The 25,341-nt window shown below is 42.8% G+C and overlaps 1 protein-coding gene across 11 annotated transcripts in view; it reads left to right on the top strand.

Moving 5' to 3' along the window:
* Positions 1–3,722: 3,722 nt before the first annotated feature.
* ZNF236 (zinc finger protein 236) overlaps positions 3,723–25,341 on the top strand; it is a 48,030-nt gene continuing 26,411 nt past the window's right edge. For 2 of the 11 annotated variants that reach the window (XM_032960731.2, XM_076069611.1), the window contains exons 1-10: positions 4,339–4,558; positions 9,007–9,152; positions 9,319–9,483; positions 10,490–10,668; positions 11,579–11,706; positions 11,941–12,113; positions 13,733–13,876; positions 13,976–14,149; positions 15,787–16,039; positions 18,439–18,714. In XM_032960731.2, the coding sequence (XP_032816622.2) occupies positions 4,363–4,558; positions 9,007–9,152; positions 9,319–9,483; positions 10,490–10,668; positions 11,579–11,706; positions 11,941–12,113; positions 13,733–13,876; positions 13,976–14,149; positions 15,787–16,039; positions 18,439–18,714 (1,834 nt within the window). In that variant the 5' untranslated portion in view covers positions 4,339–4,362. The other 9 variants (XM_076069620.1, XM_076069613.1, XM_076069616.1 and 6 more) reach the window with 9 other exon arrangements.

The following is a 25,341-nucleotide window of genomic DNA, read 5'->3' as shown; positions in this document are numbered from 1 at the left end:
GTTGCCAAATGTTGCCACGACCACTCGACAAACTCTCATCACAAACCAAACATTCCTGCGGAGGGAGCTGGTAGGAATGTTGGGTTGCTTGGTCAATGGCCAGGGTCAACGGCGGCGTGGTGTATTCTGCAAATATGCCCAACTGTGAGGGCGGGCACAAGCCGGCGTGAGTAGGTTAAACGTTGAGTTTTATAAGGGCACCACGGGGTGACCAGTCCCTCCCCACCCAGCCCCACCCCGCCCACCCCCCACCCAGCCCCACCCTCCCCACCTAGCCCAGCCCCTCCCCACCCAGCCCAGCCCCTCCCCACCCAGCCCAGCCCCTCCCCACTCTCCCCTCCCCACCCAGCCCCTCCCTCTCCACCCAGCCCCACCCCTCCCATTTTTGGATGCACGACGGACGGACACAATAATCCCCTGTGGGCTGGTGTAACCAGGAGGTTCCTACCAGTATTAGAATAATCTTGACTGACACTCATTATTCAACAGACATCGACACACAGTGAAACAAACGCAGAGAAAGCCATACAAACAGAGCGACAAAGATATACATTGAAAGACAGATACCATGAGATATGGAGATACATACTTAATGATATAGAGACAGAGGCACAGTTATCTCTCAATATACAGAGAGATACTGATCTATGCATAGACACAGGCAGGCATATACCAATAAACAGAGGTAAACATAGAGATACAGACATAGACAGACACGTAGGAATACACAGTGAGGCAAACAGAAAGAGGCCTGAAGAAGAATACACAGACACATAGAAAGACATCAACAAAAAGAGACAAGGACACATATATTGTCCAATACAGTAAGACACATAAATCAACAAGGATATTGAGTCAGACAGAGACTGACACAAAGACACAGCTGAAGAGACATAGATACGGAAAGACATTCTCAGAGTAAGATACAGGGATGGAAATAGAGTTTCAGTCAATGAAACAGACGCAATGAGACACATAAAGAGACACCATAGGCACTTCTTGACATACATAGCCCTCGGGAAAAAAATACCCCTCCTCCACATCCTCCCAAGTACAGATTCAGGGTTCTCATGACCTTTGATTGTATTTGATCACTCATATCAGTACAATAATAGACTTGCAACCCTAACCCTAATTACAAAGCACCTTAAGTGCAATTTGTCTTGACACATGGGGGAACATTCCCTTACGTTTTAATTGTTCCTATTATGCTACGTGCATCGTGTCACCAGACCTTGTCTAAGTCAGAAAATTTGCAGACATCAGTAGACCACCCCAAGTTGGGAAATGGCCTGGGGAAGAAGCCATCAGAGCCGCTTCAAGGAACCCTTCAAGGAACCCTTCAAGGAACCTGTTGCCAAAGAAAGCTGTCGACTTGGCAATATTTAACACGCCCGATACTCCGATGGAGACATATTCTTGGAGACGTTGAAGGTCGAAGTAGGTGCAGAGTTTAAAAATGGAAAGTAAATTAACTAAAGACGAAAGAGTTTAATTCGTTTTCATGTATGCTAAAGGCAGCTGTAATCTTAAAAAAGGCATAAATGAATCTCAAAAGAAAAGTCAGCCATGCATTCCTGTTGTAGTCAGTTTGAACATTTGTTAAAATAAATGAAACAACCTGATGTGATTTGTTAAAATAAATATAACACTATACATCCTGACTTTTGGGCCACCCTGTATAGTAGATTTAAAATGTTTGTATTTGTGTCAATGCGTTTGCGATAAATGTGACAATTGACACCCTGGACAGCTTTGCGAGCAAGATGTTTCATCTCGAGGGATTATCCAGGTGAAATATTTAAATTAAAAAAGATATTGGTCTAGAAGCCCCATAATCTAAGGCTAAAGCATGTCATGTTTATGTGAAGAGATGGAGGAGGTATGCAATACAGTATAGTTCTATGCCCATTAGGCTCTATAACATATATCATGAGCGTTTGTCATTAACTTTAGGGGGCGCACTTCCTCACATAAATGTTACAAAGCAAGAAAAAGCAACATTTTTTTTTTACATGGAGCGGTATAGTGTTATGGACAGTATCATGTATTAACGTACGTTTGAAATATGGAATTAGAATGTGTTTATTAAACCAGAGTTGTAAGTTCACCAAATTCAGTAGGAAACCAATTTTAACACGAGTGTTTATATATTTGTGTGTGCAGTCATTGGTGATCGGGCTGAGCCTTCAAACCCACTGCACTTGAGGCCCGGGTTTAATCACTTAACGTGTTATCTGGGCTTCTATGCAGATCGTTGGGTCTATATGTTATTGGTGTTTGGCCTGAAACGTGTTGTTTTGTTGTTGTTGTAACAGTTATCCGACCCGCCCCCTACTGGACATCTGTGAATAAAGAGCTTCATGGCTCATCGGATTTCTCCAGGATAAAGATTTTGATTCTGAAACTATCACAATGACTCCACGCGTCAATCAATGTTCACCACCGGTGACCGAGAACCGGATTCAACCCCTGAAATCTCAGCTAGCCATTCTAATCATGAGCCATGATCAATCCCCTGCTGGATGAACGCCAACCTCGGCCACATACACCTAAACACATACTATTAGTGTCGTTGAGGAGATAAATATCAAAATTGGCAGACAACACGCCGCCTTCACGTCTGGCCATCTGCATGAATGTAATAAATTTATTAGAGTTATATTCTTGGTTCTTTCGGTAAAGTCACGGAGAAGGGAAACAATAAAATCATAAAAATTTAAAACAATAAAATGATCACGTTTCGACTGCAACACAAGCAATCATCATCAGGTGTGAAAACCACAGCAAGAAACCCACAGCAAGAACATTATCTTGCTGTGGTTTTCACACCTGATGATGATTGCTTGTGTTACAGTCGAAACGTCGTGATAATTGTATTGTTTTATATTTTTTATTATTTTATTGTTTCCCTTCTACGTGACTTTACCGAAAGAACCAAGAATATGAATCCCTGCAGTCACGAAAGCTTTAAATCCCATCAGCCACACAAGCCTTCTACGAGTGCATAACTTTGACGAGCTTGATGACTGCCTAATGACGAGACAATGCGTGGTCTAACCCGGTTCAAAAGTTTGCTTGCACGGAATGAATGCTGCAAAAAAAAACAACGCAACGCCACCCCCTTGAAGCAACCGATGATGGGGAGTCGTGCAGCAAAAACCATGTTAGGCACATTCTTCAGTAGCGATACACTGACATCGTCCCCGCTCGCTCATCTTGTTTAATCAACACGGGAGTCTTGATTTAAAGCTGTCGTGACTGCAGGGATTCATATTCTTGGGGTTTTTTTTCAAATTTTCTTGCTGTGGTTTTCACACCTGATGATGATTGCTTGTGTTGCAGTCGAAACGTCGTGAGATTTTTGTGTGTGTTATATTTGTATTCTTTTATTTTTCCCTTCTACGTGACTTTACCGAAAGAGCCAAGAATATAACACGGGAGTCGTGCGTATTAGAGAAGGTATAAAGAGCCCCCCCTCCTCCCTGGCGTCACGTGGGATGGGCGTCACGTGGGGTGGGGGGGGCGTCACGTGGGGTGGGTCTTCACTCGACGAGTCTGAGGGAGCGAGCACCGAGGGCGCCAACATCCGGGTACCGCCGGCGCCCGCTGCCTCCGCCCCTCCCCCCTCCCCGTCTCCCATTCACCGCCATTTTCTCCCAGTTTTTTTTTGGGGGGGGGGGGGGGGGCTAAAAAAGGGGGGGGGTAAAAAAAGGAGGGGGGGGAGATAAATAAATAATGAATCCATCTACCCCCCCCCCTTCGTCATCCACGCTCCCTCCATCAGCACCACCGCGGCTACCACCACCACCACCGCCTTTAACGCAAGCCCTGCCCCTCCCTACAGAACCACGACCACGCACAGAATATGCCGCGCGGACGGCCGCCTAAACAACGATTAATCCCCACAAACCTGCAAGGTAAAGGGGGTACCTGCGCGCGCGCGAGAGAGAGAGGCGGGGGGGGGGGCTACGGGATTAAACACGTGCGATTATTTTTGGTAAAAAAAATGGTAATATAACACTTAATCGACCGGTCTCGTATTGCCTGCAGATAACCATTGTTGTTAATGTCGGTCGTTGCGCGTGTGTGTGTGTGCGTCTACTCCGCTCCACGTTCGTAACACTCCGAGGTACGCGTGCGTTTCAGTCATAAGGTGTAACAAACCCCCCCTCACACACACACACAAACATCGTTGCTGTTATTGCTCGCGCCGCTTTGCGTTGTTAAACAACACCCCCCTCCTCCTCCTCTCCGGCGCCGGGGACAAAGACACGGGGACGACGAGACGGCGGCTCCTCGCCTCTCGCGGTGTGTGTCGCCGCGCGGACTGACACTGTAGTCCCCGGATACTCGCGGCCGATGGCGGCGGCGGACGGATTTGTGTTTGTGCGCGTGAACGAACGAGGCCCTCACCACCACCACCAACACCCCTCCCCCCGTTCAACGTCGCGCGCCCTTCACAGTGTTAACAGCCGCCTCGGTGTTGCGCGCCCTGCCGACACTAGGAGCGGCTTAAGCCCGAGAAGAAGCGAGGACTATCTCCCCTCCCTCCCCGGTCTATCTTTTACTCCGCCACCTCACCCCACGCTCCACAATCTCCTCGCTCGCTCGCTTCATAAAATGGCGCCCCCCACCACCACCACCACGGCCTTCTCGTAGAGTCGGAAGCCGCCCGTCCGCCCCGGCTGCAAAGACGGCAACAACAACAAAAAAAACACGGGCCGCTGTCTCGACGCTCCCGTCGGGCCGCCGCCTCGAGGCCGCCTCGTCGCGAGCCGCTGCAGTTCCCGCGGCGTCCGCGCGGGCTGTCGGGCGCTTCGCGTGCGTCGGGTCCACGGGGGTTGTGAGGCGGCCCTCCCGCGGAGGAGGCTGCGGTCGAGACGGCGGTGGCGCGGCCTCGGCGCCCTCTTATACCCGAGGCCCGCTCGTGCGGTGTCTTTAGTTGGCGGGGTTAGCTGGGCTGTGGCGCCTCGCTTGTGTGTTGATGCCGATGCGCGAGCGGGGTTGGGGGGGTTAATATGTTTAAATTAGTGTGTTTTTTACACAAGCGGATACACGTTAATTTTTTAAAAAAGTGTTTCTGGGGGGCGCATAGTTTTATGAGTTGAAGTAAATGTGATGCGTATACGGGGTTGGGGGGGTCCTTATTGCGTGCATCCTCGTCTGTAGTTGAATGATGACTTCGTGTTTGACAATCTCCCCTCGACAACAACAACAACACTGCCGGGACTTGGTCTCCCTTGGGTTAGTTGCAAGATGGCGGAGCTACGCGAGTCCCCTGGGGGACCAGGGACCAACAAACTCGTCTTGTTGGTCTTCTCGGTGGTTGTTAAACAGCATTGTTATTGATGGCGCGATGACTACGACTCACAAAAACACACTCGTGCTGCGTGGCACAGTGGTCATACAACACGTTCGCCTCCCCCCCCCATGTATGTCACGGATATCGAGTCCCGCCACTCATTAAACAGCTCCAGTTCGTGAGATTTAAAGACCAAATGTTGCATAAAACTCCGGACGCGGTGGTGATCAATCATTCTAAGTACAGTCTGTACAGTATTTGACGTGTTTGGTCGAATGCATACATTAACTTAATTATGATCAACCAGGCGAGAGCCAATTGACACGAAAGCATTTTGGCAAGGGACCCGGTGATGGTTGCAAAAGCAGGTCAGATAGTGTGGCATAGTTCAAATTTTAAAATTACCTCCAATGGGCCAATAAATTTCCTAGGTCTCCTTGTCAAAGGAGATAATGGATTTTCACCTAGTTAAGTGAAGGATATTGACTTTCACGCTTGCTGCCGAGAATGATGTATAGTTCATGTTTCTGAACACAGGAGCCCAGGTAGTTGTCCTACCCCCCCCCCCTTCGCTGCTGTGGACTTTGTTGACGACGAGGTCTCACATTGATGAGGCAGAGCGAGAGAGATGATTGTCGGGTTAGACAGCTTTGAGCCCGAAAGCTCATCTGATCAGATTAGTGATGAGACTCGGATGTGAAGGGGTCACATGCGGATGACTGATGAGGCGAGCAAACCCAGCTGATAGGGTTTGTATGGTGACTGATGAAACTGGTCATGTTGTGTGGTGATGAGATTGAGATGATGAGGTTTTGTAGTGACGAGGGTGTGAGTTTATGGATAGGCTGCATTGCAAGGATAATGAGAGCTTTGATGACAAGACGAGGAATGGGACTGATTATCATGCTAATTGGGAAGAAGTGAAGAACCAAACATGTTATTTCATACACCTTGAGTGCTCGCTTAATTTGCATAACTGAAGAAGCAGAGTGCTTAGCGATGTTTATTTAGATTGCAAAGTTTGAATAAATTACACGAGACTTAATGTGACTTCAGAGTCAAGTTGAGGGCGCTGTTGCTCAGAGCTAGTGTTTCATAAAATTGCGTGAGAAATGATGAGGTGACAACAGTGAAGCTGAGCTGATAAAGCTACACAAGTAAGAGGGAGCTAATGATGAGATTAGTAAAACAGCTGAGGGCCCAGTAGATCAATCAATTGTTTGATTTGAAACGGCTGAGAAGCTGAGATAGTATACAGTTCTGCCCTGCTTTTACCACAGAGACCTGCAAAGCAAAAAGACAGAATATCAGTCGTGATATTAATTGGAATTTAAATACATCACTGTAATAATAATATCACAATGAAAAAGTGCATGAAAGTACTGACATTTTATTGCAGTGATATGACGATAATAGCGTGATCATACTGTTCGAGTAAAATACCACTGACACCTAATAAAGGCAGCATGTATAGTCTAGTGTACAACGTACTGTAGTCGTGGGAACTTGATAAACATGTAAGGTACAGTATTTCTAGGGGGGAATAGGAAACGGTTGTGCTTGTACGTTATTTTGCAGTACTGGAATGCATTTACTGAATTTATGGATTGGTTGTCCTTATTTAGTGGCTATAATTTGTAAAAAAAATGACGATTTGTGAATGAAAGCTTACATAGAGTCATGACTATAATGATGTTTCCTTTGGGCTTCGTGAGAAAATGAAAATGCTTATGGCAGGATTTATTTTTAGGACAAACTGATACCTCGCAAAGGTGCATTTCCTAAAGAAGATATCACGTGGTGCAGGATTTACTTTCAAGGGAGGAGTAGGCTGTGGCATGAATATAGCAGAAATCCAATAATCTGTTTGGCTTGTAATCCATGGCACACTGCGGAGGTCACACCAAATATTCCACAATTGTTTTTGTACCGGTGCGGTGTGCCACGGATTATGGGAGGGAAAGCACCGCGCGATTCCCTAAATCCACACAAAAAATTAGATTACACGGGAAGCGTGGCACACGACGTCTATGGCACAAATATGCCATATGGGTTTACGTTACATGATCTTTTTGCATTGATATCCAAGCAAAAAATAATGCTAAAATTATTTTCTACTGAACAAGTCGCATCAGCGCAACAAGTCTGTGCAGATGCAACTAAAGAAATACAATTGAACCTTATGGCGGGACCCCGGGGTCCCGAATAAACGGAAGTCAAAATCGTAATTAATTTACTTATTTTTGGCGACTCAGTCCCACCGCGCGCATGAACGCCGCGACCCACCTGGCGCGGATCATTCATGGACGAATGCGCAGAAGAAACACAATTTAGAAACTTTGATTAGCGGATCGTGTAGAGCTCGTCGAGAGGAATAGATTGCCGTATCGTTCGCCTTCAGCAGACAGAAAATGACGTCGCAACGCAGTTTATGCGAGAGCCGGGGGCTTATGGGACCCCGGGGTCCCGCCATAAGTTTCAGTTGCCAAATAAAAAAAATCCTACCTCCTGAGTTTCCCTGCAGCTCCATTCCTGCAGCTCTCACTTAGGCCCCGTCCACTCTACTGATCGCGGTTTTCTGGTCCGAGAAGCGTTTTCAATCCGCCGCGGTGTGCCATGGATTATGGGAGCAGTTGCGAACTGCCAATAATCTGGAAATTACAGTAATTTTTTGATTACTGCATTTGATTTCTGCTGTATTGTGCAGGATATATTTTAAATGTGCGAGGAGGCATCGGCATCAAGCTTCGGCTACAAAACCATACTTATGCACAACAACACGCCAATATAAATGTTTGAGCCCCAATGATAACGATTTTGTCGATTTGTTTACAGTTCAAAATCAATGATGCACATGTATTCGTGGTACTACTGCATAGCTGATGGTCTGTTAAGACTGATGTCATGGTTGGTCAGATCCAGGTCGTATCACAGAACTCCACTTATTCTAGAAGATGTGTGGGTGAACTTCACGGATCCTGTGGTCTGTGATGTCTGCAATGTTTCATGGTTTATTAGTGATTTTTTTTTCTAGAGATAAAAGGACTAATTTTCCGATTGACTCCTTGGCTATACAAACAATGGATAATAGTCACCATTTTTGTCCTGTGGATAGTAGGAGTTGCAGGTAAATTGGCCATGTATTGGTTTATACATTTGGAAATTCAGAGTATTACCAAGTTACTGTGAATGAGCAGAGGGTTATTTCAAAGGTTACTAGATTTTACATTGTGAGTGATGTGCTATTGCAGATATTATTTTTATTAAATCCTGTACAATAATTTCAATAATCACAGTATTTTTGCACAAAATATGGTGCTATATTGAGCCTGTGCTACTGTGCTATATTGATTTGATGCAGTTTTATTTGAACTTGTTTTAAACCGTATTAATATTGTTAATCTGTGTAATAAGTAATAAATGTGTTTTCAGGTTGATATTGCGTGGGTTTTTTCCAGAGGATAAAAGCTTCAATAGAAAAAGATGGCTTATCTTTCATAATAGCACTGCATGACGGTTAAACATAAATCACTAGGAAATTGGACTTTCTCAGTATTGAGTGGTGCAAGATCAAAATGTTATAACTTAATAGTGTATTCCTCTGACGAGAAAATATGGTGATTGTTTGAGTTCACTGAGAGGTTAAAGCATCACAGAAGGTCAACGCGCTATGGTAATGTCTCTATTGTGGTCACGCTCAGAAGACCCACAGGGAATGGGTGTGGATCAGGTGGAGGAGGGAGATGTGCCGGCAAGGGGGCTCCACCAGTGTGACATCTGCAACCAGCTCTTTCACAAACACAGCCAGCTCCAGAAGCATCTCCGACAGCACCAAGAAAATGACAAGGTTACAATAAATAATTACACGTGCAAAAACATTCTAGTATACGATAACGAAAAACAAGTTTTCACGTGAAATTAGTTTTAGTTCCTTGAACGCTTGTAGGGTATAAAATTACTTTCTGTATTCCCTTGTTTCTGCTACATACCCACACCCGCACACATTCACACAGCCTCATCGATGTGACCAGTGCCCAGCCTCCTTCAATGTGGAATACAACCTGTTGCTGCACAGGGCCACACATTCAGTGGACCAGACTGCATGTCCAGACTGTGGGCGCACATTCTCACGAATTGCCAGCCTCAAGGCACACATCATGCTTCATGAAAAGGAGGAGGTGAGAAATAATTGTTCCTGCAGATAATGGGTGCGTTTATGTTGGAGTGGCATGACTTCCCTTGATATTCAATGTTATAGTTTGTACTATAACGGGGCGTGCATTGCAGCACATACGGATCTTTTATTGAATTTAAAATGACAATTTAATTAGTTGCCTTTTTTGGAACTCTTAATGATGGGTTTATATTTCACTTTGCGGATGCAACACAATGTACCGTGCTGTCACCTCTTAAAATTAATTAATTTACAGTGTGAATATTTGCTGTATAACTTGAGTTTCATAAAAGGGGGAGGAAATGTATACATATATGTTGCATGTTTTTGATCCCGAGCTCTTGTACTCCAGTCTGCAGGACCTCTGCCTAATTTGCACATCTCCAGAACCTCTTAACTTTCTTAACCCAGCTGCATCTGAATCCCTCATCTGCTTCTTCATTACATCCCGACTCAACTATTGCAACTCTCTCCTTGACACTCTCCCCAAAACCCTCATCTCCTAACTGCAGTTAATCCAAAACATCACTGGCAGATTTTTCACTCGCACTCGTAAAGGTGACTGCATCACCCTAATTCAACGATCCTTCCACAATACAATCCTGGATCAGCTTGAAGATCCTACCATGCAATTGGCTCTACCTGCCTCTTCCCTCCCATCTCATTGTATTCCTCTCCACACACGTTTTGCCTCAGCAACCAACGTTTTTTTTGGTCAAATCCGCCAGTCAACTTTCACCTAGTGGGAGCTCGATCTTTCTTCCTCTACTGCCCCTTAATCTGAAACTTCCTTCCCACAGCCAACTCCCTGCCCCTATTCAAGTCCAAGCTGAAAACCTTCCTATTTTCCTCTACCTTTCGCTAAATGCCTCATCATCTCTTTATTATAAATAAACATGTCTCCTTTACCCAGGAAGCCCAAGCCCCTCTGTTCTACACTGAGTTTTGAGAGCAGTTACGTTCAGATGCTTTATGAATCCAACCTGCTTTGCAATCTTATTCTCTTGCAGAACCTGATGTGCACAGAGTGCGGGGATGAGTTCACTCTGCAGAGCCAGCTGGAGCGCCACATGGATATGCACCGGCAGGAGCTTTCAGGGGCACGCACCTTCACCTGCCGCATCTGTCATCAGGAGTTCCAACGCGTGTCCACGCTGCGCGAGCACATGCGCTCCCACTACAAAATCAGGTAGATTGCCATACGAACATTAGATTGATTAGCCAGACGGCTTATTATGTTGAACTATACAACGGTGTTAATTGAACTGTAATAGCAGAATGTGCGAGGGAATTAAGGAGGCGTTGCAAAAGTGCGTACTTGTGCAGTGGATGCCTGAGTCGCCCATTAACAACTGTTAACAATTTAAGGAGGGTATCCTTGAACATGCGCTCTGTGTCCGTGGGAGTTACCATCTTCTCTGCAGGGTCTACATAAACTCGGCGATGTGAACCGCCAATGTGGTTTTTGCCTTCTTCATGCCGACATCAAGTGTGTCCAATTCATTACCTTGGAAAATGAATTATCTGCCATTAAATGGGTTGCCGATACTTGAAAATGTATGAAGACTTGTCTCGGTTACTGAGAATGATTGTAATGTAGACATGGGAAATCTACGTGAGACAACAATATCATAATGTATGCAAATAAAAATAATGGCAAAACATGACATTAATTTAACCAACATGTATTTTCAACCATGATATAGGTTTTTTGGGTTAGATCGCGTAAATTATAAATGTTGTTAAACCTGCCACCACCTGACGCAGCCGTTTAGTATGGTTTTTCACGTGAACAGAACATGCCGATTTGTTACTAGTACAGCACACCGGTGTGTTGGAAAGCAAATCCACCATATTTACAATGGATATTCAAATCGTTTTGTTGAAATTGTGAATTTTGTTAAATATTGCATTTGTGAAATACCGCAAATAATACTTTATACAGTGCAGTAACATGTGAATAATTAAGTGTTCATGTTTGTTATAAGGCATAGATAGGAGAGCTGTGTAACTTCACTGTAGCTTTCTCTTAGCAAGTGCTGTCTTTTGTAACAATTAATTTTTCATCTGTGTATGATGGTCTTGACTCTTCTTTTCAGAGCTTCTCTTTCCACAAGGTCATACAAGCGTAATATTGACAGGTCTGGGTTTTCTCATCGTTGTGAACATTGTATGAAGACCTTCCAGAAGCCTAGCCAACTCATACGCCACATACGCATACACACTGGTTTGTGCCTTTTTATTTACTGCCCTCCACACACGGAATAATGTCAATATGCACTGTAACACGTTAATGGTCTTTTATTAAAGGCATTTTAAAATTGTATTATCCCTCCTATTGAACAATATGCTAAATCCTTTGTAAAAAAAAACGCGTGCTTTCCATTGCGGCGAGAGTTTTGCAAGGAGGGGAATTAAAGTTCTCGGCTGAAGTATTTCATCTATTTTTCTACGTGTGCAGGCGAGCGCCCCTTTACTTGTGAGGAGTGCGGCAGAGCCTTCAACCAGAAAGGAGCACTGCAGATTCACAAGGCCAAGCACACTGGAGAGCGTCCCTACCGCTGTGCCTTCTGCCCTCACACCTTCTCACAAAGAGGCAACCTTAGGGCCCACATTCAGCGGGTCCACTCTGATGTAAGATGAAATATTTTATTTGAGTTCAAACTGACTTGTTAAGCTGTACGGATTTATAAGTGTTTTTAAAATATAATTTGCCATCTTTCATTTATTTTGGAATGCTATGTGGGGAAAAAAAAGCAACCACTCTTATAATGTGTGTTATGAATAGTCTAAATGCTTGCTTGTTGCGCTGGTTGTTGAATAACAGGTCATGGCTCTGGTATGAAATTCCTAGGTTACAGGGATGCTCAGCACGATAGCCTGAGGGTAATTTTGAGTTCTTTTCTCGATTTTGAATTTGTTTAATGTGGCTCTAAAAAGTTGGGAAGTTTGGCTAAAAACTGGATTTCACATTTAATACATTCAATGTGCAAAGCCTTCTTTGATTTTGTGTAGTAGTGCCTGACTGTTAAAGTAATGTTCCCAGGATGAACTGTCTTACTTAAGCATAATGGTATTAATCACTTAGTATTTTTATATCCTAAATTAATTTCTAGGTGTCTTTATGTATGTCAAAATAACACATTACCAAAGAGAACAATGTGGTAATTTATGTGGACAGATAATGTAATACAAATGTAGTGTTTTTAATGTGTTTAATGTTTTGCGTTACTTTAAACAGCTGCATAACAAAGATTAACAGTTGAGGCTTAATTTAATTAAAGCAGGATTTGCAAGAATACTGTCACACTTGACATAGTTTAGTGCTGATTACATTCGATCAAAGCCATCCTCAAAGTGGCCACCCTGATTTTCTACAAAAGCCTAACAAGCAATGATTCCTTCCTAGTAATCCCAACCTGTCTCACTGTATCGAGCTGCAAAGGCAGGCCAAAACGAATAGTCTTGCTTCTGACATTTCTCTTGACAACTTAAACGCTGTTTGGTGTGGCCATTTTTTTTGGTGGGGGGACGTGTTTGAATGTCGAGAGTGATGATACCTGCTAGCAGCTGCCTGGTTTGAGGAGGATTTATTGTATGGGCGCGATCTGTCAGGGTCTCTGTACCATGCTGCCTGATGGCTCTCCTCGCAGGGTATTGATTTGTGCTCAGCAATGTGGGCCTTTGTGGGAATATCTCGATCTTCTTGCAGTGAGAGGAAAAGAAATGGATGTTGTATTTGTATTGTGACTTATTTTCTGCAAGTCTCTTCCTTGCCCCCTGCCAAATTGGCTAGAATGCTGGACTCGTGTTTTCCATTTTGGTATTACTGCTGAACTTTGCTTCAGATGCACGTTATACTTTACAGAACTAAGTTGTTACATTAATGTTTAACGAATTTCTTTCAATCTGCGTTATGTTTTCCCATTGTCTGAAATAAGCAATTTCAGAAATTGCACGGGCTGAAGAAGTGGGAAAAGGCATAACATAAACAACTTGTATAATTCTAATGAGATCATTGTCGCTGCTGAATTTGTTCAGTAGAAATGTACTCTATTTATTCTCTTACAAGCTAACATCCCCTGATAACTAGAGGTGGGCACAATTGCATGTAATTCTTTTGTATGTATGTATGTATGTTGAACTTCTTTCGCACCGTACGTTGCCAACCGTACTAATCGGACGTGCGGGGGAAGGGACAGTCAGACACTCAGGTATATGTGACTCAAACTGCTCTTGTCTCTCCTCCATAGGCTAAGCCTGGAGGGGAGCAGCCAGTGTTCCAGTGTGAGGACTGCAGCTGCGTTTTCAAAAAGCTGGGCAGTCTCAATGCCCACATCAGTAGGATGCACGCAGACGAGTCGTACACGAGCCAGCTGCTTGGTGATGACACTCAGGTAGCCAGCTTGCATCACCCGGGTTGCTTTGAAGTCGCGCGCATTCTTGCTGTTGGTGTCCTCCTCACATGGCTGCCTGTGCGGATGTGTGCGCCCCAGACTGTCGCAACGCCGGTGTCAGGAGCGGGAGCTCGGGGAGCCCGCGGAGTGACAGACGTGATACAGCAGCTCCTCGACCTCTCGGAGCAGGTGTCCGCTGACCCCACCCACGGCCAGCCGCAGCTTCAGCAGTTGAACTTAGACTCGGCATCCATCAGCCAGGACATTCTTCAGGTGTGCCAAATATGAAAGCACAAGCACTCTCCATATGTACATTTCATGCACGTGTTTGAATGTGGTTTGTTAGTGAAGTGCTACGGCATGTCGCTTGTGACTCAGTTTTTTTTTACAATACACCTCTACCCCAGCCCCCTCCACGTTTCTCTAATGATGTGCTGTGGAAACATTGAGTCATTGTTCCGTCCTCAAAGGACATGTTGAGTCTGTGGTCTCATGTGATTTCTTGTGGATATGAAAGATCCCAGCGATCGTCTTGGCAGAAGAGGTCATTCTTTGCCAGTGTTGTATTTGTAATATCTTCTCAAATGTGAACCAGAGCATGCTTGTAAATAAGTTGCATGCCGTTTAAAAATAGCTGTCACGATAAATTAGTTTTTTATACTGTAAATATGAACGCAGTGATACAAACAAATGTTTCTCATACACATTTGACATTTGAGTTTTCCTACAGTAACATAATTACAGGAACAATGCAAGAATATAACAGATTGCATGATAATGGGATCTTTATGTATCATATCAGTCTGCAGTGTAAGAACATTGAGAAACCATAAAAGCCCAAATTAAGCTTACGTTAAATGTTGCGATTATCAGGCTCGGTGTCCCATGATGTAATTCCGTTACCGTGGAATTGACCATATGGCGATTTGGTAATGTGGGCAAAATTGTCCAGTTTGTGTCATTATGTGTTTTTCTCAGTATTTTGCAGCCACTCATGTAATGTACGAAGAATTTAAACGGAGGAGGAACAAATAATCAGACCCTAATATCTTTTTTCCTGAAGTCCATAGTGAAACCACATTTCAGATGAATGCACAACAGCGGGCAGCAATTGCCTTTCACATCATGCTAACAATATGGCTATTAGTGTTTGAGGAATACCATGTCCTCATGCAGAAGTGCCTTCGCCATCAGTAATTGTTGCCGGTTGCTTTAATTGAAGTATTGGCATTTAAATTATTGACAAAAGCATGCATAGGAAGAGCCCCACTGGCATGTAATTACCAATGCTTATTACGTCTGTGCACATAAAGCGTGTGCCTGTGGGGATGCTGTGATTACACACTGGTCAACTATACCCATATGAACTGTAAAGAACTTTAAATTGTTCCAAATGTAGTGTATTAAGAAACAATTTTTATATTATTTCAATTATAGCGGCTGCCATGTTTTCCTTGTAGCACTAAACGTTTTCAATCATCTTCCTTGATCAGGCACTCATTAATTTAAGCAGGGCTTGTATTTTTGTCTATTGGTCTTTAAAACTTACAATATAATGTACGTCGGGTGTTTTCACTCTTTTGTATGTGCGTATATATACACACACACACACGTGATACACTTATAGATACCCCGCTGATTTTTAATTGTCCTCTTAGTTTCTTCGAAACATTGTAAACATATCACGCCTATTATGTTGGACAAAGTGTAAGAGTTGCATGCCAAAATGTTTAACAAGTATAATGAGATTGGTGGAGACATTTGGAACAAAATACTGTCATTTATACTGTATGTGAACCAGATTAGTTCCCGTTGTTCATTGGCCCGTCCAAAAAAAAGTATTTTTACGTGCCTTAGTTTTTTTAATGAATTGAGACGTTGCAGATAAAAAACACCTCATCTATTTGCAGCAAGCGCTCGCAAACAGTGGCTTGACGGCAATCCCGGTGGAGAGCCAAGTCGCCAGTGCCATGGCAAGTGGCAACGAGGTGCCGACGGCGCTTCAGAGAGCGGCAGCAGCGACGATACCGCGCTCCACGGGGAGGCCGCGCCTGCAGCTGCCCGGCTCCCTCTCGCTGGCGCGGCAGGGCGGCAAGGAGGGTGGAGAAAGCACTCGGCGCTTCTCCGGCTCCTTTGCAGGACACCGTGTTTCCCAGTATACAGGTGGGGGGCTGGCCATTTCCACCATGTACATGCAGTGTGTTGAACTTCTTTCCCACCAAAGCGTAACTAACTGTGCTCATCGGAGGTGCGGCGGGAAGGGGGGGAAGAACGACAAACTAAACGCGCGCGCAGAAAAATCGCAAGCTGAGATAGTGTCATACGATGCACGGTAGTGCTGTAATATAGAACACATTGATCAGTTTAAAAATATATATTATGTAGTTAACCACTCTTGTCAATCCACAGCTGGATGAAGGCCTCCCTATGTCACGTCAGTAATGGGTGGGTTGTTTGACCTACTTCACCATGCTGAGCAGTCCCGGTTGGTGAAGGGAGGGGCCAAAAACATTCACATGGTAGCCATATCCGGGATTTCAACTCGGGTCGATGGGTTCACGGGGCAATGTGCGAACCACTGTGTCGCCACTGCACCCCATTGTCGAAGCAGCTTTCAATGATAAAGAAGCGAATTGAAATTTAGAGGTAAAAAAATGTTGCAACAAATGTCGACCGGAATGGTGTCCCATAAAAATTTGAGGAGTATAGGTAATATATACAAGTAGCAACTTGGGTGTGTGGTGGTGAGTGTAATGTGCATTGTGAAAAAAACCTTAGCTCCGCACAGTAATAAATGTACATGCGTTTGTAGCGGACATAGCAATAACAACTTCCAAGTCATAAATTTTAATACCCTGGGTTTTATTGGACCATATTTTAAAATGGACAGACTAAAAACCTGGTTAAAAATTGGTGAAAAATAGAACGAGGTCATTGCAACAATGAGGAGAAAAGCTAATGCCGTCTACATTATTTTCATCAAGGAATTTTAGGGGACGGCAAAGGTAAAGATAATTAATGTAGAAGAACTATAATGTGCTTGTTACGCGATTTAAATTAATTCCTTTGCACATGCCCATGTAATCCTATTATATAGTACCTGTAAACTCACACACGTAGGTGTATACCTGTTCCCACGTGCTTATAATAGCACAAGGTGCATCTGAACTAATTAATTAGCACCTTATACTTACCATTCAATTGCAGTACAATACACCTGTACGCTACTCTGAGCATACACACATAATATGATCGCAGTGCCATGTGCATATAGACGTGGCATATCACGTAAATTAAATTTTGTGTAAACCACTCTGAGACACCTTTATTGATGTGAAATACACTTTATCAAGATTGACTGATATCAAAGCAAGCAGCCATTTGAACCAATTGAATCACCGTGTTAGAGTTTGCAGTGCAATGCATATTATAGCTGTGTTGTGGTAACTCGGCACTAACTGCAATAATGATCTGAGCTCAGATTTCCTTGTCTGCAAGGCAGTGAGAATGTGTTTTAAAAAAAAATTACCAAATCATTTAACATTGATTCACCTTTTCCTTGCAGTTAGGGATATGCAATACATTTGACATTCAAATACATTACACTTTCTGGCTCGCATATGAGCATTGGCACACATAAAAATCTCCATAAACCATATGGACCAAAATAAAATCATTTTGTGCATTGATTTTCACAGCTATACTGTACTCATTGTGGTCTTTACCAGTTTTGTGGGAAGCGAACACTGAACCTCAACGATGCATTGAGCCCAACTTTCTTTGTTTGAAAAGTAGCAGTAATGTGTTTCCAAATCTGCAATCCTCTTAACATATGTCTTTCCACATATATCAATTTCTCTATTAAATTACAAGCAAAATCGGTGTGCCACAAGCACCTGGTGATTGTAAACACATCCAAAGTGATGTAGAGGATGATACAATTTAAGATTCAGATCTTGTAGTGTTTTTGTGTGGGTGTATGTGTACGCTATGTGACATGGCCGTTATTTAAATTGGGATCCTCGCAATTTGAATCGGTGCTGTCTGTGTCACATGGCATGTGTTACGTAATAGTCAGGCACATGCAGTGTGTAATAATTTGTATTTGAACAAAGAAGATTGGCCAAGTTCGAATGTATTTGTTTAGTTTAAGGTAAGAACTACAGAGACCATGATAGCCTTCTTGGAGAGTCACTTGGGTCACCAAAATTTGCAAAAGCAAATCCAAACTGCAGCAATGAAGCAAATAGACACTGGAGCAAAAACGAACTGTCACATGAGATATCGAAAAGATTGCACAAAAATAAGTCAATATGGTAAATTAAAAATTCCCGCCAATGTAAGTTTCCTCAGATTATTTTTAGGCTGATCATAGTCCAATGAAGTTCGAAAATATTAACAGATGAGGGTGACTAATTGTGTGCTCGTATATGTAAACGGACAAGGATACATGGAAAGACGTACAGTGGTGGACCGTGAAAACTAGAGTCTGAAAATCTGTTTTGAATGTCTTGATGAAACCTTGTAAGGCTATTATAATGTACAATGTTTTGTGTTTGCAGTAGGGACGTGGCGAAGAGTGAATGGCGTGCGCTGGCACATGTGCCCTTACTGCAACAAGGAGTTCAAGAAGCCTAGCGATCTTGTGCGGCACATCCGCATCCATACGCACGAGAAGCCCTACAAGTGTACGCAGTGCTTCCGCGCGTTCGCCGTGAAGAGCACGCTTACCGCGCATCGCAAGACGCACACCGGTCTCAAGGAGTTCATGTGCCCGCTGTGTGACAAGCTGTTTTCAACGCAGGGTAGCCTGAAAGTCCACATAAGACTCCATACAGGTGAGTTGCGCTACGTGAACCTCTTTCACTGACTCGCAAATTAATTATATCGGAACGGCACACATGTTTTTTTTTTCGATTGCACCTTATGTATCGAAATATTATTGTACACATTTAGGAACAGCTCCTATTTCTATCGTGGGATAATATACTGTAAATAGGATAATAGTTTGGTGACCAGGGGTGGAACAGTTACGCAGTGGTTAATGCTCTACGCGAGCCGGGTCCACCTGAGTTTTACTCCCAGCCATGGCGAACAGCAGTGGTGCTTGATATTGAAACCGGCCCTGAGCACCCCCTCTACAAAGCTGTACTAACTAGAATGGGAAAGTATGGTCAAGGATGTGGAAATTTCACCACTGGCTCATGACCGTCAATAGGGAAGAACATTGCTTATTGTTTGAGCGTGGGGATACTTTCTGCACTATTCTGCGGCAATTAACACTCAATCTCATTAACAATACACGTGAGCAAAATAGAGTGGACTTAAATACATTTTTAGCTGCAAATTTAGATTCATTAAAAAAAACCTTGTTTGACTCTTAAACCGAATGCCGGATGGTTTAATATGCTTTGTGTGCATTCCATGGAGACATTGTGCTCTATCATGACATAGCACATCGTAGTTGTTCGGAGCAAAGCTTACATAAGTTGGACACGTAGCTTCAAAGTGAGAGACAGTTTGGAATGTCGATGTGCTCCCAGCAGTTTCTGCTGGTTACTTTGTACACGCCTGCCAATCATTCCCAGTGGTACAATGGTTGGTGATCCTTTCCAGTGGTGCAATGGTGGGTGAGCTTTTCCTCGGTGAAACAAAATAACTATTCTGGCAAACAAATGTCGGGCGAGCGTGGAGACCTCAAACTATCTTGCTTTCAAGTTGTTCATCCACAACCTGGGTTCAGTTTTACAACAAAAAAACAACTTGTCTCATAGTCGGGACAGCAGCCACATTTTGTCACGAGCATCGGCTTCATAACCGGATCTACCGTGTTTAAAAAGTATAGAGGCAACATAGCATGTTAATGCATGCAGTGTCGCGCTATCCGTAGGGCTGTAATGTTGCATCGATTCTTTGTTTAATGTCAACTGTGTGTTGAATTGCGTGTTGTGTGGGTTTACTCTCCAACACACCGGTGTGCTGAACTGGTAACTAATTGGGATGTTGTATTTACATGACAAACCTTACTAATTGGCTGTGTCGGGTGATGGCAGGTTAAAAGACAATTAGATGTACGCGATCTAACCCAAAACACCTCGATTATGGATAATATTGGTCGCGAAAGCCTATGTGTTAAACTTTGGTTATATTTGTTGAATGTAATGGATTAATGTGACCCCTTCGGCTGCCAGAGGCTGCGATGTTCACCCACAAAGAATAGATTCTTGAGTCAAATCGTGACCCTGAATCACAACGGTTCATCACATCGCTTGGGGGGAAGGGATTGGTGGGGGGGGGGTGAATTATTATGCCCCTAATGTGTATAGTGGCTTCTTTACAAGACGTCAGTACAGGCTGTTGGTCGCATTTGGTTCGCAGATGTTGGTTCATCATCAGTGCTCATAGTTTGCACTTTTTTTCATTTGGTTAATGTTTTCCTTTTTTCTTTCTATCTTTGTTGCCTTTGCTTGGCTTGCGTTTGCATTTTCGCTTGCATATTTTTATTCAGAGGAAGCAAATTACTTTCGGATTCCTTAAACTGCAGTTTTCATTCGGCACGTACAAAAAATGTTGTCTTAAGAGTAATACTGTGTGTATTCTCAAACGCTTTCCAATCACGCGCTTGTCCTTTGAATGTATTTAATTAGCGACGATAAAGTTACGTTCCAAGCCCGATGACGTCACGCGTAATGACTCCATCAGGAGAGGCGGCGAGTCACGCACGTGACCAGTGTGATGCAAGCGCCCTGGCTGGCAAAACGGATCCTTTTAGCAGTTTTTTTTCAGTACCATGTTTTAAGCAACCTTTTAATCACTTTGATAAATTTTCTCTTGGGAAAGGCCAAACAATGTGATTATATTGGATTATCTTGTGGGCGTTATTGTACCCCCAATCACAGAAGACAGCATTAGTTCATTAACACTTAAACTAAAATAAAACTAAACTGTAAACTATTTTACCAGGTAAGGCCCACTGAGCTTTATAGCTCTTTTTCAGAAGTGGCCTGGCCACATAGCGCAGCAAAGTGGCTTATGTGGAAATGTATAGCAGCCAAATACTCTAAACGCACGTTTATAAATGTGAAAGGAAAAAACCAAAGGACATGGAGAAAAGTCCTCGCGACCACGGGGAGAACATGCATCAGGGTCAGGATTTGACCCACAAGTTCCTGTGTATCAGACGAGGTAGTTATCTCGCCACCGTGGCGCCTTAGTTGAAAAGCATTGAAAAGCTAATCTTGGTTAAATGAAATATTTATAATCCGTGTCCATGCAATTTCATGGATAAAAAACAATCCTGAGTTTGTATATGTCCGTAACAACACGTATGGCAGAGTAGTTAAAAGAATAGCTTTCGGCGATCTAACAGACACCCTACTACGAAAGAATGGTTAGGGAGCGTTATCCTCTTATTTTCACTCTATACCATGCATCCGTAAATTAGGTAGAATACAAATGGAAACTACCATGTGCATGAAAGGCTAAGAGTTTGTTTTGTATTACCCATGGGGTAAGTGATGCATGTTAGTGACCTGATGCTGACCTCTCCTGACTGTCTTTGTTTGGGCGCCAATACCATCTCGTAATCATTTGTTAGCTCGTTAACCCATTTATCTGTAGCATTGCTTTCTAATGTACCATCTGCATTTAAGACTCTAGCAAGACAATTACAAGTCATTACTTCTTGTATCATTTAGTTCGGATTTTAAACGGCACAGTCCGCCGTTGTGATTATCTGCTCAAGAAAAAGCAAGAGGAGTTCTGCTGCTTCCATGTAAATTTCAGTCTTATTGCTGGATACAAATGTGAATTGGTTAAAGGAAGGCAGAGCAAGGGGCCATGTTAACAAATGAAACAATACGAGCTTTATTTGTATTTATGTAATGCACCAAATCCGTTCTCTCTCATAACAACATTTTTTTCCTCTATAATTGTTTGCAAAACAAATATTATACGGTATATGCAGTGAGATGACAGCTAAATCCCTGTGGCAAGTTTGATGAACATTAGCATTTTTGAACAAGTTAAAACACATGAAATATTTAGTAATTTCCTTAATTCGTATGCTTGGTGTGGGTAGAATGAGCATAAACAACATTTATGAATGTCATCTTTATTGAATTGCATTTTACATACCTATTACAGAATATGACAGTGCCTGCCAAAATTGAACACATGGCTTATTAAGCAGCCCCATGCAGTTGCTGTGTTATTAAATGTAAATGTACGTGAATGGTAACCTCCACTGACTTAAATATCGGACCGACGCTGGCACAATTTTTTTTTTTAAAGCAAAACAGCACAAGCAGTCCACATTTATACCATCGTTTATAATCACACATCATACTTCCTAACCTCTATCCCAAAAAACTGTTATGCTAAGTAAATGTTTTATCTATCCAGATGTTGCTACAGAAAATCCCACGGGGGAAACGAACAATTATGAATATGTATTACTTTTATATGTATAGAAATTGGGTAAAATAATGCGGTTGCAAAGAATGTAGCCCAGTGGGCGCCCAATACCCAACAATTCGGAAGTTTGCCACTGTAAGTAAGGCACTAAATCAGCCGCAATCATATGTTATTGTCTGGCAGCAAATGCAGGTCAATGCTAGGTTATGCCACAATTCTGCATTGTGAGTCAGTTTATATAATAAGCCAGTAATGTGTGCATAGCCAGTGCTTAAGTACCTTGGAAATTCTCAACAGAATTGCAGCTGAATATTTGACCGATAATACAGAGGATGTGTCTTATTTGCTCCAGGCATATGCAGCGAATATCCCTTTTGCCCTCTAATGCCGTGGTTATTAAGTCAATAAACTTTTCTTGTGTTAGTCTTGGATGCTGAAAGTCAATAATTTTGACGCACTGCAGATGAGGCACTTCAACATCTTGGAGAATGTGCCATTAAATTGTGCCGTAATATATAACTGAGGAATTTTAAGAGATTTAAATCATGTTATATTACTGGCCTGCCTATGAAGCAAAGGTTTATATAGAAGTTTGTGGGTGATGTATTGAATGTTGCAACCTAATGACAGTGTGCCTGTTATGTGAAAGTGTTTTATTGCAAAAAGTACATCAGTGCTAAATTGGGTGACTATCCATTTTTACCCCTGGAAAAGGTGAGGCGTTATTAGTTTATAGCTTCACCCATGGGAGCACAGAAAGAACAAGTACAGATGGCGATCACTTGAATTGATGTTGCAGACCTCCCTGATAGGCCTTGTAGCTTTCTGGTGACTCCTGCTGCTAATAGTGTGAACTACAGTGAACTTCACGCATTTTATTGGTTGTTGCTGCCATATCGTATACATTTCTATTGGGCAATAGCTTTCTTGTTAACATCTATTGGTATGCCGCATTTGTAGTCATTAAGCTGGCATTTAGAGGTTTCTAACAAAGAGTTTAATCACGAAATGTCGAGCCAAAGGGGTATTGAACTGATAAATAAAACATTTGAAGTAATTTGATATTCAGTCCCAGTTGGCGATAACTAATAGATCGGGAACGTGAGTGTTAGAAATGCATAAGTTGGCGTATATTTAAACGCGCAAATGTTGAGCGAATTAACGGTCGTGTGTTGTTTATCAGTGTATCATGCTTGTAATGGGGCGAGTGCTTAATTTCTGTTTAAAATGCACAGGCGTCTAAAGTGTTTCTGAACAATTAAGGTGTCTGTAGCCCTTCCCTGCTGGGTGTTGTATTATTATGTGAAGAGTGATGCTAATGCGGTGCGCTTGTTTTGTAATTGATGCTGAAAGCCATTTTAAACATTTTACTTTACAGGAATCTAATAATAAACAGCTTAAGGTTTCATGAGCTTTCATTATTTATAATACAATATGTAAGACAAATCTGGCAATAGCTGGCAGATCCTTTGTGATTGCTATTACAAGTTTAGGGTGTTGTATTATTACAAAGCAACACTAACAATATATAATCGGATGATAATTGCAGGATAAAAGATTTGTGTTTTAGCCGACCGTTGGGACATTTGAACTTTAGAAAAGCGCTGATTTTGCTGAGGGTCGGGACCTCATTACCTCTGATTAACCAGATTAATTCTGCTCAGGAAAGGCCGGGAGAGTGATTCATTTCATTAATCAGCTACGGTTGTAATTGACGCTCCTGTCTGCAGGCGCTAATTGTGTGGCAGCTTCTTTGTGACATTTTCAGCCAGGAGATCGGCTGCCCTCTGTTACGAATGGACACGACAGCCTCATTTCTATGCATTATGCGGAATGCGATGATGGCGCGTCTTGTCTTTATAGCCCAGGGTGCAATTGATTATGACTGGCTTACAGAAATCTTGCAGGCTTCCACGCTATATTTTTTGACGTCGCGTAATAATAGGGCAGTTTGTTTTTTTGTGATTGCTCTTTGTTGTTGATAGGTAACTTCTTATGGTCGTTTACAAGCCCCGCTAACACGGGGTTCATTACCAGTGTTCTCTTTTAAGGGAAATCTACATCATGTCTTTCTTTTGATTTCTGCTGCGGCATTTCTCAATAGTTGGCAAAGAAAATGGGAAATCGATGTAAACTCAGAAAAAAGAACATTATCAATCAATGTATTGGCCCAAAGATGTTCATTAGGCTTGAGAAATGAAAACAGAATGGCAGTTTCCAACCAAAGTTGGAGAGTGGGAAGTGTGTGATGGGAAGTGTGTGTGAGCGTGTATTCGTGTGGGCGTACATGTAAATGATTAATCGTCGTTTTCTGTTCATTCGCATATGTACTGGGTTTGGCTGATAAAATAACAAACCTCACCACCTGTTCTCACAATATATATGAACAAAACCGTACTGTAGTTTAAAATGAGCAGCAATCTCGTTTTGGAGAGATGAATGTTTAAGAATGCAAATCGGCAGCTTGTTTGGATACATTTTTGAACACTAGGAATATGACTCCAAATACTTAAATACTTAACTCTCGCTTTCATTTGACCAATTTTACAATGAGTAATGCTCTCCACCATCATTACATTTCGAGCTTTTTTGTCAATCCACTCCTGGATGAAGTCCTTCCAATACCGTGTCGGTCATGGGGGTTGTTTGGCCATATGTCACCATGCTGGTTAGTGTGGGTTGATGAGATGGGGGGTGGGGGGCCAGGACTGGTTCAGATATCACTCCCCACTCACGTTAGCCGTGGTCAGGAATCAAACTCCGATATCCAAGTTCAAAGTGCATTGCATCACCGGCCCCACCATTGACTCCCAACATTATCAGTTGACTATTTATGGTTTTTCTCAACATTTCCTTAACATTAAATTACCACTGACCAATCATTTCCTTTTCAAATTGCAATAATGGCCTCTTGTTTGCGTAAATATAAATGCGTCTTATATGTACGCGATCTAACCCAAAAGCCTTATGGATTATGTATAATATTGGTTGTGAAAGCCTACTAGGTGTTAACTGACCACTTTCCTTAAACATTGTGAATGGCTCCTGGG

The sequence above is a fragment of the Petromyzon marinus genome, chromosome 25 (assembly GCF_048934315.1).
Source record: "Petromyzon marinus isolate PM22_M1 ecotype Great Lakes invasive population chromosome 25, UKy_Petmar_22M1.pri1.0, whole genome shotgun sequence".
NCBI lineage: Eukaryota > Metazoa > Chordata > Hyperoartia > Petromyzontiformes > Petromyzontidae > Petromyzon > Petromyzon marinus.
The sequence above is the reverse complement of the archived record's forward strand: the minus strand, read 5'-3'. Positions and strand labels throughout refer to the sequence as shown.